Here is a 15335-nt window from a genome sequence, read left to right on the forward strand (position 1 = left end):
TCTCCAAGCTAGATAGCAGTTTGAAAATTATTGGAGAATCAATAGATATTATTTTTTAAAAAGCACATGTTCTAGCCGAGACCGGTTTGGCTCAGTGGATAGAGCGTCGGCCTGCGGACTGAGGGGTCCCAGGTTCGATTCCAGTCAAGGGCATGTACCTGGGTTGTGGGCACAACCCCAGTAGGAGGTGTGCAGGAGGCAGCTGGTCGGTGTTTCTCTCTCATCGATGTTTCTGGCTCTCTGTCTCTCTCCCTTCCTCTCTGTAAAAAATCAATAAAATATATTTTTTTAAAAAAAGCACATATTCTAGAAAAAGAGAAAATGTCTTCTGTGGAAAGCAAGCTTGTTTGGGACATTTTAAAACTATTGTTGTTGTAAGTCATTGCAGAAGGCAATCTACTAAAATAAGCTCTGGCTATAGGCACATGCTATGTGGCTGTAAGAAATAGTGAACCAGGCTTGCTACGTGAAATAACTTTCTTCAAAGTGGTGTGCGTGTCCTTTGGCCACAGTCTGTTTTCATATGTTGAAGCTCTACCTCAATGTGACTGTATTTGGAGAGGAGTCCTTTACGGTGGTAATTAAGGTTAAGTGAGGTCATGGGGTGGGGCCCTCTTCCAATAGGACTGGTGTCCCTCTAAGAAGGGGAAGAGACAGCAGGACTCTCTCTCCCCGCAGGCACACCGAGAAAGGCTCTGTGAGGACCCAGTGAGAAGGCAGCTATCTGCAAGTCAAAGGAAACCCTTCGCCAGAACCTTGATCTTGGACTTCTGGAATCCAGAGCTATGAGAAAATCAACTTGTTGTTTAAGACACTCAGTGTATTTTGTTATAGCAGCACTAGCAGACAAATACATAGACGATATAAGCAATGCAGATTCTTGTCAGCAAAATGCCTGACATCTGGGGGAAGTCACTGCGGCCTGTCTACACCACCTTCTTCATCTCTACAATTGAAGTAGTAATACCAGCCTTGTCAGTCTCACAGATGCAAAAACAAAATGACAACAGGTGTGAAAACCATAAACTTGAGAATTAAAACTACTACAGACTGCCCTGCAGTCAACCTAATGGTGTTCAAGAATAATGAGTTCAGCCTTTTCACTATTGACAAGTGGATGACATAATAGTGCAAATGATATGATTGCAGCCTCCTAGTACTCCAAGTTCAACAGCTACTTTTCTGTGAAACAACATAGTTTCCCAACACATGCCAACAGTCACGCCTTGGATGGAGGTACCGGAGACCTCGAACAACAGGCCCAGGGGAAGAGGAAGCTGAGTTAAACCCACCGCACTCATCAGACGCCAGTGCCTAAGCATGACTCAAGCATGTCGTTATCTAGATGGAACTTAGTAAGAACCTAATGCAGTGTTTCCCAAAGATTGTCCAACACCCGCAGGCACTGGGGAAAGCAGTGAATAAATAAAGCTGCTGCTCTCAGAAAACTCTACTCCAGCATAGACCATCAGTAAGCAAACAAAGAGATGGTATCAGGTGACATTCAGGTATGAAGAACAAAGCAAGATGATAAGGAGTTATAGAGTGGGGGGGAGGGATGGTCCAAGGCGAGCCTCCCCGGTCAGTGGATATCTGAGGAGGTCAGTGGGGAAGCCTTGTGGAGAATGGGGCTCAGAATGTTCTAGGAAGAAGGACTATCAAGAGCCGAGTGCCTGAGGGGGAGAGTGCTAGATGCTTCCCAGAGTACCATGTGGCCGTGACCAAGTGCTGCCACAGGCCATGCACTCCTTCAGGAGGTCAACGACATCCGCCTCTCGTCTCGCTCCCTGCCCACCTTGCAGCATTATTTATGTTACCCAGGTGACCTCCCACACTCCAGCCTGTGTCCCCGCCCCAGAGCGTGGCCCCCACTCAGGTACAAAGTGGTCTGCAGTGGAGCGAAGCCAGAATCTGCCAGTCACACGTTCCCCAAGAGTCACCTACAGGGACCTTGCTGTGGCCGGAACTTCCGAGCGGAATGCACCTTCACTCGGGCATAAAGTTGAAGGTGTGAGGATTTAGGAATTCAACCTGTAGACTAGAAAGCCCACAGAAACAGAATTTTAAAAGCCCCTCTGAAATCTATGTCTCTGTAGCACATCGTTTTAACATAGCAGTGCATCCCAGTTTTCCGGATTTTTTAACGACATCATTAAAATTAAAGTAACCCTATTATTTACATATTAAAATGGAAAAGCACTCTTCCCCCCAAATTCTCATAGCCTTTGCCTATTTTAAAAATATCGCACTATGGTTTTTGGTGTGTTGTTTTTTGTATTCTCTCTCTCTTTCACTGTGTCTTCTTCCCTCCCTGCACAAACGTGTACAAGAAAATGTTCACCCACATTCCTCTCCCCAAAGAGAAGGTAAGTATTACAGTATATGGTTTCCATGCTCTTCAAACTGGTTTGCTTTCCAGTTCTTTCGGCAGCTAGTCAAACCATGAGTAAATAATGTAAGTAAATACATTCTCTTCTTATAAAAAAAAAAAAACAGGCCAAAAAGTGTTCCTCCTCAAAATTATTTGAAGTCAAACTAACAAAGATTAAGTCACTTAGGTCAACAGGAATGCCTAGCAAGGAGAGACAACCCCTTTTAAATAGCATAAAATATATCAGTGTGAAACATTTTAAAAATCATCTTGATGATTGACCTGCGTCACAACAGACAGCGCATTGCATTTCAGCAGCATCAACTGCGGAGCATTTCTTCTTGCTCAGAGGTTGGCTCGAGGAAGATCTTTGTTTTCTGCATGACCAGATTTCGGTAACATGGACACTCACCTCGTGAACCCAAAGACGCTTAATGGCCTCTTTGGTTGCCGTGGTTTCCGGTCTGGACAAACAAATGCCCTGAATGACACGGGAGAAGTCCCGCAGGTTGAACAGGTAGTGCGACTTGGCCGGGGTAGGCAAGAGGTTCTTCATTGCCTCTTTGTACAGAATCATCGTACCGTTGACAATCTGGGCGGTCAAAGTTAGAAAATCCTCTGGAAATTTATAACTTAAAAAGGATTAAGTGAAAAGGGGAAAAAGTCAGCAAATAGAGAACTCTGACACATAAACATTTTGCATGCCTAATAAAATTTTTATTCTGACTAAAGCAACTGGCTTAGCTTATAGAATTACCATTTCTTATCATAATGATGCAATTTTTACTTCTTTCAAAGTTGCTTTCCATTCATTACTGTATTTGTATGTTCAACGGAACTCCACGAGCAGCAGAACCAATGTAACGGACTTTAAATCACTTCAGGAAGGGGACATAATAGCCAACCACCGAGCCCAGGTTATACAGCTCAAGTCCAGGATCCTCTGAGCAGGTAAGTTCTGCCCTTTTCACTCCCTGGCATTCTCAACTGCTTACAGATAGAATCCACAAAAAACACAGGTGAAACAGTATTTTCAAAGAGAGGAAAGGAAGAAAAAGTATATAAAGAAAAAAAAAGATGTAAAAAGAAAGTTAAATGGAGAGTTAAATAGGATAAGAAAGGGGGGCAAAGGGCATGATTGGGGTGGAAAGAACATGGGGGAGAATATTCATTTGGAAAAACTGTCTGTATTTAACCTCTGCCTTGACAAGGACCCGGCTGCCGTCCTCCATCCTCCTGGCGGGGGCAGGGAACGGCACTTCCAGAGACTGGACCCCAGGGACCCCAGACGTGCGTTGCTCAGGGGGCGGGCGTGGCTCTGCGCAGCTGCGAGGAGCACCTTCCCAGGGCACAGGCAGCACGCTGCACGCCCGCTGGGACAGGGACACCCTGGGGAATGCACGGTTCTAGAACATCCCAGTCACAGGGAGACCCGACATGCCTTCCCCTCGCTAATCGCACTAGTGGTGGAAATTCAGAATATTCCCACATGAACATATTAAACCGCAGAATGCAAAATTTGTACGGATTTTTATCTTTATTTATTATTATTTTATATATTTTAATTGATTTCAGAGAGGAAGGGAGAGGGAGAGAGAGAGAGAAACATGCATGATGAGAGAGAATCATGGATCGGCTACCTCCTGCACGCTCCCTACTGGGGATCGAGCCAGAAACCTGGGCTTGTGCCCTGACTGGGAATCAAACTGTGACCTCCTGGTTCATAGGCTGACACTCAATGACTGACCCATGCCGGCCGGGCTGTATGGATTTTTAGGCTAAAATCCAAAGCTTCACACACACACACACACACACACACACACACACACGTAAAAAGAAAGCTACTCTGGCTCCTTTTGGGGATGTCCCCATAACCTGGAGATGGGCACAGTGGGGAGGAGGGGGATGGGAGCAATGGTACCCATTATCTTTTCCCCCTCTAGGATGCTTTTGTGGAAAAGTTTAAGGAGCACCACTTATATTGGTATATTTTCAAAATGTTTTATGCCGCCTTCATGAAAAAAAAACAAACACACTGTAAATTACTCACCAGGTTTTTAAATGCCAGTTCAAGATTCTAGAGAAGATTGTATACATGGATTTGTCACTAAACTCATTGATCGTTATAACATTGAAATGCCGCATGAATCGAGGCGTCACCGGATTTCGCCCACCACCTAGATATCGAAAAGGTAAATCTTAACAATGTTGCTAATAGAAACCAATGTATTTTTCTCTAATATCTTAGAGTATCAAATAACTCAAAAGATGGACAAATGTATGGCACTCTGAGAAATTAAGAATAATCAGTTGTTTGGATAACTTTGACCTCAAAAAAGTATCCCCCTCAAACACAAGATTTTGTTATCTAGTTGAACTATCTGAATGAGTTCAATTACTTACACAAAATCTGGGGTCAGATCTATGTTACCAACAGAGCCACCGGCCACCTTCTCCAGGTCTTAGAGCCCAAGCAGTAAACGGTGAACATCCTCATGACAATAAGATATTCAGAGGTGATGTTATGCAATGTTAATATACAGAAACTCTGAATGGCCGAGCCTTAGGTGTTGGGGGCCAGATGTAAGCTGGCAAGGTCCTTGCACCTGAAGGGGCTAGCAGGGCTGGGACCCTTACCCACACAGTTTTCCCAGACTTGTTTGGATGGCGATTATCAGTAGAATGAGAGCAACCTTTGTAGAATGAGAACAGCCTTTCATGGCTTACCAAGAAGTCTGTAACTATTTACTGAGATATGCTGTACTGAGAACTTGTCCTTCGGCTGTGTCTCTCCCTTAGAGATTAAGAGGAACAAAGAATACATTCCTCTTGACAGACCTCCTATTCAGTGTGTTGTGTATAAATAAGATTGTGTGGCTAATAAACTTCACTTCAGTTCAGTTCCTCGAGAGCTGGAGTCCTCCCGACCCCGCTTTCCTGTCTTTCTTTCTTTTCTCAATTCCCGCCTCCCTACCTCAGCCCGGCTCAACCTGTCAGGCTGGCCCTGACACTTAGGGTCCTTCCCGCCCGCCTGAGATTCAGCACAGCCTCGGCAGGCAGCCCGATTCTCTTCCCGAATCTTAGTGAATCTCCCTACGGTTCCTGTATGTGGCTACTTCCCTGGCTGCTCCCATTTTTTTAAAATTTGGGGATTGTCTCACTTTCATGAAATAATGATGACATTTTCAAGTATGAGGCTGCAATAACTGACTTAGAGTGCAACACATCATTTTACAAAATGGATATTATCATTTTTAAATACATGACACATTGCAATTGTGTTTTGAAGGGATTCGGTCATGAAATCTTGGTTTTAAATTTTAAAGTGTATAATATCTCTAATATATATTTTGCATAAAAATAACTCGGTTCATGTTTTATGTTTGTTTAGGATGGTAAATCTAGGTTTTATTTTTATCACTGAATTGTACACACAGCGCTGCCTCTGAAGATGTGAAGAACATGTGTCAGGTGTTAGTCGGTAGACCAACGCGGTTGTGGATGTCCAGGGATTAAGCGGCTCCTAAGGAACCGATTTCCCTGGCAGGTTTAGGAAGATGATGACAGGGTTCCAGAAGGAATGGTGAGAGGTCCGTCCTCCGCTCCGCCTCCCACCCTTCCTCCCGGAGAACACGCAGGAATGGGGGTATTGTCAGAACAGGGGCTCCTGGAGGAGAAGCTGCCTCGGACCCAGCCTGGTTTCCTGTCCAGTCCCTGCAGCGGCCGGGAAAGTGGGCACGTGGCACAAGGGGCTGGCTCGCAGGGGTGGCGGGGAGGCCAAGCAGAACGAAGCCTGAGACCCAGGAGCAATAGTTTTATTTCAGAGAGGTGGGGGCGAGGGCGGAGAAGAGAGCGCTGAGAGCAATTACTGACTCAGCAAACTGTCTACACTACAGGTCAGATGAAGGTCAGAGGGTTCAGAGGCAAAACCAGAGAGATGGACAGATGAAGCGGTACACTGAGAAAGGGAATTTTACAAACGCAATACCAGAGCTCAGGAGAAGAACAGTGAAAGCTGTCCGGGTAGGTGAGCCGAGCCATTGCGGATATGCCAGCATACGACATTCCCATGGGGCTATCCATTTCTCCCGGAAAATGTCAAGGGTCTCTAGGAATTAACTCTTTGGCCACTTCCTACTGAAATCCCTCTCCACTGCCTGTCTAATCCAGGGCCCTCATGGGCATGGGGCAAGGTTGGGGAGAGGGAAGTGGTCTCTGAAGCAAGGATGTTTCATATGAAACTGTACAGTTGAAACTTTAGTGAACGAAACAGACACGAGCTGCGCGGAGGCAAGGACTGGAAATGGGGGCCAAGTCTCATACGATGGGAGGAAAGGGCTTGGGAAGAGTTGGTGGGAGAATGGCCCCAACCAGGGCAGCCCACTCTGCAGCGCTGACCATTGGGGAACACTCCCTCCGGTCACAGCATGTAACACAGGAAGCATAGACACGGAGCACTGCACCTCAGATCGTCCCATTGGGTGTCTCTTTCTCCAGCTCTCTCTTTAGATACGGCCAGAGTGACGTTCAATCTTAATAAGCCCCAACTTAGAAGGTGTACCTGGAGGTCCCATCGCACACATGATCTGAACGTCCACTAGCTTAATCATCGAGCAGTCTTTTAGGTCGTACCAATTCCAGTGATCCAACCACTGTCTCAGCAGCTCAATGGGCGGCTGAGCCCCGTACACCTCCCGCGCAGGCATGTTGACGTCATCTACAAAGACAACCTGAGGGTGACAAGGGGAGAGGGATTAGGAAAGATTCACATCTCATTAGAGTGTCCTGCTGTGTTAATAATGTTGAGGCAAAGAATCGGATCGTCGCTTTGTAGAGCACGGGTACGAAGTGATGGCTTCTTTTCCAATCAAATATCATACCCCTTGGCATCCATGCTCCCAAGGAACAGAGGTAAGAGTTTAGGCCTTACTAATCCTCTCATCCAATTTGTTTCTCAATCCGCCTTCTCCTTTTCCCTGGTACAACTTCAATGCATTCACATGAACAAGAAAGGTGTGCTTGTAAACTGAGAATAACCTGGGGTGGGGAGAGTGCAGTTGGGACGGGTGTTCTTGGTAAGGGAACACAGGTAGGTCAATTGATAACTGGGATGTCTATGGGTCTAGAAAAGCAAGCAGCAAAGACTGCGAAGTAAAAATGCTAATGAGAGGATTGGGAAGGTAGATAATTTCCCAGATGAATGGTCTACTTTTAATTTAAAGGGCAGCTGCTTGCTTTTAATGTCATGCTGTCTCACCCACAATGCACATACAAATATGAACACACTTTTAAGGAAATTTCTTAAACAAAATTTGTGAGAAAAAAAAGAAGAACACAAAAACTGTAGCCCAGCCAGCGTGGCTCAGTGGTTGAGCATCAACCTATGAACCAGGAGGTCATGGTTCAATTCCCGGTCAGGGCATATGCCCTGGGTTGTGGGCTTGATCCCCAAGGTGGGGCATGCAGGAGGCAGTTGGTCAATGATTCTCTCTCATCATTGATGTTTCTATCTCTCTTCCCTCTCCATTCCTCTCTGAAATCAATAAAATGTCTATATTGTAAAAACTGCACAAAAAGGTGCCAGGCCCCAGCACATGTGGTTTCGTGTTCTGAGTAGAGCAGCATGCATGACTAGGACCCGTGCCGGGTCGTGTGTACAGAAACGGAGCGATTACCATTTTCTTGCCCAGAGGAGGACCAAACACTCCCTTTCTTCTTTTGTCCAACTTTGACATGATGATGTTCTGAGTTTGAGCTGCTGTAGTTTGTGCTGAGAAGTTAATTAGCAGAGGCTTGTAGATTTCTTTATTGATTTGAGTTAAAAGGAAGTTCTATATAATAGAAAATAATAAAATGAACCATAGTTGGAATTGCATTTTGGCATTTTAAAATAAACGAAATATATATCTTGCAACAAGAGAGGATCTTAGCCATGCACAAGGACAGGAAATCAATAGAAAGAACAGTTGCCGTGTCGATGTTCGTCTCTGTTTGTCCAGGCCCCATCCATTCGGCTTCTCTGATTTCCAGAACCACCATGTAGATTACACATCCTATCTCAATGTGGAGCCACAGGAACTGAGAGGTTAAGAAACTTGTAAGGTCTCAGGGATGGGGCAAGACCTGAGACTGCCATTTGTAGCTCTCTGGATCAATGTTCCTTGTCATAGCTTATTATCTTTCCACTTAAATACCAAGTTATCTGATTGTAAGTGAGGAAGCGTAAATAAGTCAATTGTATTTTTGAAATGGAATTCACTGGAAAGTGGGTGCAATTACCATGATTGCTAATCAAGATGTTGTGTTCTACAGATCATCTTGTAGAAGAATAATAAAGTAGGGAAATATTTATAATACATTAGGTAGAAAAACACAGATTATGAAATAAAATGCAAAGTATGTTCTCAATTTTGTGAAAAGCAATGTTGTTTTTGCTGGGACTGAATTCGATGGGGGTACAAATGACAAAGGGCTTTGTTTTTTTCCATTCACCACGTCAAGTCTCCGTTCCCTGACTCTGGATGACATCTGAGGTAAATAACCGATATCTCAGTCATTTCTTTTAAGTGCAGGCCAAACCAACATCGTGATATAAAATCTCAGCCTAAACTTCCCCCCTCTCTGCTTTTGGATATTCCCTCGTATAGACAGCATTTAGATTGTAATACAGGTGTCATTTCAATCTGTTGGGAAGACATTATTTAATAAACTAGAAGCCCGGTGCATAGAATATGTGCACGGGTAGGGTCCCTAGGCCTGGCCGGTGATCCGGGCCTATCGGGCCTTCCGGCTGTCGGCCGGCCCGGGCCTCCCTTCCCTGGCTGCCAGCTGCCAGCTAGGGCCTTCCTTCATTCTGTGCCGCCCCCTGGTGGTCAGCACATATCATAGCAAGCAATCAAACTCCCGGTCTCCCAGTTGAACTCCTGAGGGGACAACTTGCATATTAGATATAGATGATACCAGGACAATTACTTAACTACAGACCCCAATGTATTCCAAAAGGATTAAATGATGAAATTAAAATAAAGGAGGAAAAACAGGTACTGTCATCATTTGGGGGAGTGTGAATTGACAGGGAACCTGTAGTGGGAGTGACTGCTGATGGCTCCTTGCTCCCCTCCACCTGCTGCCCGGTTTCCTTCCTCTCCCACAGCTGGGCTTTGGGAAGCAGCAGAACAGAGGCAGAGGGACCAAAGTCCTACTTCGCTGGCTCTAAGGTGGTGCTCTCTCAGCTGATGCGTTCTTGCCTGCTACCATGCAGGCTTCCATGGTAGCTTCCCTCTGAGAGGAGCAGACGGGCAGATCCTTCAGATACTCCAAAGGGACACCTGCCCGGCACAGGTCTCTGACACAGGGGACAAATGGCCCCTGCTGCTGAGGCAGTCATCTAGAATGGAGCCATCTGGAATGGAGCCATCTGGAATGGAATCATCTAGAATGCAGTCATCTAGAATGGAGCCATCTGGAATGGAATCATCTAGAATGCAGTCATCTAGAATGGAGCCATCTGGAATGGAATCATCTAGAATGCAGTCATCTAGAATGGAGCCATCTGGAATGGAATCATCTAGAATGCAGTCATCTAGAATGGAGCCATCTGGAATGGAATAATCTAGAATGCAGTCATCTAGAATGGAGCCATCTGGAATGGAATAATCTAGAATGCAGTCATCTAGAATGGAGCCATCTGGAATGGAATCATCTAGAATGCAGTCATCTAGAATGGAGGTCCAGAAGACTTAGGCCCTCTTATCTCCCGCATTGCCCAGCTGCCCCTGGGAAACTTGGACTTGCCTTGCAAAAGGCTGGGGGCTATTGACTAATTCCAGCCTTTTGTCTTCAGAAACCTGAAACTAGAGACAAGAACTGGTCTTTGATCGATATGACCTCCTAACCTCAAGAAACCCCCTATACAGGATGCATAAAGCAACTGAGATTTGGGGCTGCATCTGTCACAGCAGCTAGCATTTCTTAACTGACACACCGTGGGTATGATTCCAGAAATCATTAAGAAAAATTACTACATTACTAAATTACTAAAAATCACTAAAACTTTTTAGTAAAATTACTACATTACTTATTACTACACAGTAACCATTCAGATACTAACTGATAAAATTAAATATCAAGTATAATTAACTAAAACACCTTTTCAAGGGATATAAAATTCTTCATCCTGGACAAGTTATTTTTATTAAAATACCTAAAAAGGGACAGTAATATAGTGATATAAAATGGCATCATATATTTTTCTAAAATAAATCAATTTTCTAAAATAAATAGGCAATTACACAAAAATTATTTGTGGCTCCAACATCAAAATATTTGAGTATTTAAAAATATTAACTCTACTATTTCATGTGGCTTTAAAAAATTCTTAGGAATACCATGCACATTCAATATTAAAATTTCTACAATACTTACAATAATGTAAGAACTCTTCCCAGTTCCTGTGGGTCCTACAAATATTGTTGGCTTTTGATGGGTGGTTAACAAATCCATTAACGCTGAGTAGCGAATCGTGTCCAGAGTTGGTACAATGATTTCATTAAACAACATATCTTTAGAAATTGGAGGGGCGTCTGCCAATTTCTTTATCCATGGTTCCCATCGTCCTATTCCCTGTTTATAATAAACAGCCAAACAGGGAATTTTATGTTATAAATACTTTCTAAAAATATATTGTTATTTATTTCAGAGAGGAAGGGAGAGGGAGAGAGAGATAGAAACATCAATAATGAGAGAGAATCATTGATTGACTGACTCATGCACACCCCCTACTGGGGATTGAGCCCGCAACCTGGGCATATGTCCTCACCGGGAATAGAACCATGACCTCCTGGTTCATAGGTCCATGTTCAACCACTGAGCTATTGCTGCCCGGCTGTTCTCATTTTTAAGGGAAAAAGAAGGATATAAAATTATCCATTGGGGATACAGTGTGGGCCCAATTCCACTTGGATCTGTATATATTTCAATAATATGTATTCCTGAACTTTGTCCTCAAGACAGTACTTATGGGAGCTGTTACACAAAAACAAAAAAGTACACAAACGCCAGCCAGGTGAGACTGCACATTTCTGTGTGGAAATGCTGAGTGAGCACTCCTAACCCAGCTGCGCTCACTCCTGCAGGACCTCTGAGCTCCTGGGAAATGCCCACTGCAGCAGGAACCTCCACGAAGTGTCTTTGACCGGGAAGCCCCTGGTGCTGGAGCCCATGTCATGATATGTTATTTCACCTAGTGAGTACGATCTGCCCATTGGGTATTATTATTTACAAGAGGCCCGGTGCATGAAATTCATGCACTCGCCGGGGTCTCTCAGCCCAGTCTGTCCTCTCACAGTCTGGGAGTCCTCGGGGGATGTCCGACGGCTGGCAGTCAGACATCCTTAGTGCTGCTGCGGAGACGGGAGAGGCTCCTGCCACCACTGCTGCTGCGCTCGCCAGCCGTGAGCCCAGCTCAGGGCTTCTGGCTGAGCAGCGCTCCCCCTGTGGGAGCACACTGACCACCAGGGGGCAGCTCCTGCATTGAGCATCTGCCCCCTGGTGGTCAGTGTGTGTCATAGCGACTGGTTGTTCCACCGTTTGGTCGATTTGCATATTAGCCTTTTATTATATAGGATTCCATTTTATTAATGAGAAAAACAAGGTTCAAGGAGATTGGATACCTAGTCCAAGGCCATCCAGAAAGAAAAGGGTTTTATTAGGACTCAAACCCGGAGTGTCTGACCTTCACAGGCCAGGGCACCTTCCTCACTCCACGCTGTCTCTTACGGTAAACAGGGGTGACAGAGTGGTCACAAGGCATTATGTGCCATGTGTCTGGAAGGGGACTCTGCCAGGTTGGTACTTGCACATCCTGCTTCAGAACTCTTACCTCAGTGACAAACTGATAATCATAAATGGTTTTTTTTTCAGGAAATGGGACGGTGAGTGCTTTTGAAGACGTTTGTTCAACGCTGCTCAGTATTTTAAACCTATTGCGAGTTGCGTCTGAAATTGGACCCTCCATTAGTTCTCGAAGAATCTTATTAAATTTCAACCGATCATCATCTGTACAAGAAGCACCGACGGACCATATCAACGAAAAGATAAAAATGCCCTGCGTTGGAGAGATGAAAAGACAGAGTGCATTAAAGAATGATTCAATCTACCCTTGAAGCTTGAATCAGATTAGCTGATTAAGATCTGTGGAAGGAAATTAATAAACTGATAGACAAGAGTAGGTTATCTCAAGATTTATTAAACCTGTAATAATTAGTTTTTTTTAATGAAACTGCATGTTTTATAAAAATCTTACTATCAGAGGAGATAACACAATGCAAAGTGTAATTTCTAGCCAGAGGGAAAACTTAGAATGACTACTCTGGAAAATCACATGCTATTTTAAGTATATAGCAGGACCTTGATATTAAAAAGAATATTGAGATAACTTTTATAAATGTAAGAGTATTTCAATAAGGAATAATCAGCCATAATATACATAGTTTTTAAATTTAAATTTTGATACAGTGTTATTTTTTAAAGTAGAATGAATTCATGTTCTTTTGCTTGTCTGTTGTAATAATGATCGGAGCACTGGTTGCCTAACTAGAACCGCCATCCGGAAGCTTTCTTCTCACCGGACTCAGGCAGACAGAACACGGTCGATGGCAAGGCCAACCGCGAAATAAGAAAACCCGTTTGCTTGTTTCTAAATCAAATCCCCTTTGTACTGCCAATGCGAACACAGTCTTGCCTCTGCTTAGAAAAGCTACGGACTCCACTTTTGACACTGTTCACCTGTTACTAGATTACTCACCGACGGTTTCTCTCTGGAAACTAGCTGAAACCAAATTAACAATTTATTTCACAAAATAGAAGCAATAAGAGTAATATATTGACTACACGACAAGTGTTACTATCAGCAATATAGAATTTTTATCAGAGAATATTCAAGGTCTGTTGATAACTTTATTTCTATTTTACATATGTGCTTCCAGATGATATATTGTCTTGTTTTTCTCACTCCAAATATATATGTATACACACATATGCACACATACATATTTTAAACATTTATATCTCACAAAAAAGAAGAAAATTGAGGAGGGGGAAAACAATGAACTGTTATGATCTGGCAGTTGAAAGAGAGGCGACCCTCATGGCCAAATGGTGCCTGGCATTTTGGAGAACGGTAACCTCTGAGGCTGACCAAGTGGGCCTAGATTTCAAGTAACAGATCTAAGAAGGTCGCTGGGCTCCACCCAAACCTCATGCTGCACCAGAACTGCCAGGCCAGGCCTTTCCCTACCAGCACCTGCTGTTGGGGCCTGACTTCTTCCTCACTGTTCAGCGACCGCCCATTGTCCAGCCCCAATCCCAGGGGAAGTTGAGTTTCATGAGTTCGGAAGCACCAGGGAAAGCATTCGATGGCTGTCCATCACGTGACCACAGGCAAGGGGCCTTACCTCAAGTAAGGAGTAAGCCTCGCGATCATTTCTCTCTCTCACGTTCACTTCATCGGCAAATTCATCCATAAAACAGTCTATTAGATTCATTAAGGATCGGACTAAGTTTGTATCTGAAGTAGGAGATAATTCCTAAAAAATCAGCAAAAAAAGTCTATAAAGCAAATTGATTGAAACTAGGCACGACTTAAGATAGCACCAGCTAATATTTATTGGACTCATTTAGTTCTAACAGCCATAGTACTTACGAAAAGGTCCTATCATGATAATTCTAGTTTTATAGGCAGGGAAACTGAGGCACACATTGATTCCCTAGTCTAGAGTGGCAGCTGTGGGTACCACATCGGGGTAGTGTTTGTTCTTTAACCCCCGAATCCCAAGTTTAAAAATGCACTGTCCCCTGCTTAGTTAACTTAATCAAAGACATAGATTCCAATTTTATACCCAAAACATTAAAAATTCTTTCAGAGAAGGCAATTAATTTGCTAAAAAGCTTAGTAGAAGAAAAATCATTTTAAGACTAGTTAAAACATAACAGTCCTTTAGAAATTAGACAACATTTTAGAGCATTTTCACCCAGATGTGGTTAGGTACGCCTTTGAGATTCTTTTTAAGAGAGAAAAGATTAGCACCCATACATTTTCTCAAACCCTGAGATGCTTCACTCAAACTATTTTTGATCGAATAAGTATAAGAATAAATGTTTTTTTACTTGAATGAGCAAAAAGGCTTTAGTCAAAGCCGTGAATAAATTACTTTAATATCTAGTAGTTGACCATACAAGCAGACATTCAAGTGGGCAATTTGGATTTTCTACTTATTTTTTAAGTCTTGAAATCCCCACCCCTCTTACCTTTGTGTGCTTTCTGATAAACTCGACAGAAACAGGGATCATTCTGTCAAATAAGGTCACTAGGAACTCCTTCTGCGTGGCATTGAGCGTCGCAGGCAGGAGGTTCACCCAGGACATCATCAGGGGCCTCCAGCCTAACATGTGAGGCTCCATGTAGATCATCCCACACCTGGAAACCTGCAAGAGCAACCACCGCTTAGCATCCAGGCAACGCCTACAAAAGAAATAGGGCTCGGTCTATCTGTTCCTCACAAACTCAGGGGGGGAAAAAAGCTGAATTTTATTCACTTTCATGATCTAAATTTTTGTCTGACTTGACCAAATGGTCACAGACAAAGAGGAAAAAAAAAAAAACCACCCAGACTCGAATATGTCAAGGTACGTCAACAGGTCTGTCTGCTCCGGAGAATCACAGATTCTTTCAAAATGAAGTTGACGAGTATTTTTCATTCAAAGCCAAAGTGATTCAGCAATGGAAGCACCTAGAGCAGTGATGGCGAACCTTTTGAGCTCAGCGTGTCAGCATTTGGAAAAACCCTAACTTAACTCTGGTGCCGTGTCACATATAGAAATTTTTTGATCTTTGCAACCATAGTAAAACAAAGACTTACATTTTTGATATTTATTTTATATATTTAAATGCCATTTAACAAAGAAA

The 15335-nt window shown here is 43.6% G+C and overlaps 1 protein-coding gene across 1 annotated transcript in view; it reads right to left on the reverse strand.

Annotated features, from left to right (window-relative positions):
- DNAH7 (dynein axonemal heavy chain 7) overlaps positions 1–15335 on the reverse strand; it is a 147145-nt gene that overhangs the window by 65832 nt on the left and 65978 nt on the right. The window contains 8 exon segments of the mRNA XM_006082723.3: positions 2784–3003; positions 4422–4548; positions 6933–7101; positions 8047–8202; positions 10796–10993; positions 12252–12476; positions 13825–13956; positions 14678–14854. Of these exon segments, the coding sequence (XP_006082785.1) occupies positions 2784–3003; positions 4422–4548; positions 6933–7101; positions 8047–8202; positions 10796–10993; positions 12252–12476; positions 13825–13956; positions 14678–14854 (1404 nt within the window).

The sequence above is a fragment of the Myotis lucifugus genome, unplaced genomic scaffold (assembly GCF_000147115.1).
Source record: "Myotis lucifugus unplaced genomic scaffold, Myoluc2.0 scaffold_3, whole genome shotgun sequence".
Taxonomy (NCBI): Eukaryota; Metazoa; Chordata; class Mammalia; order Chiroptera; family Vespertilionidae; genus Myotis; species Myotis lucifugus.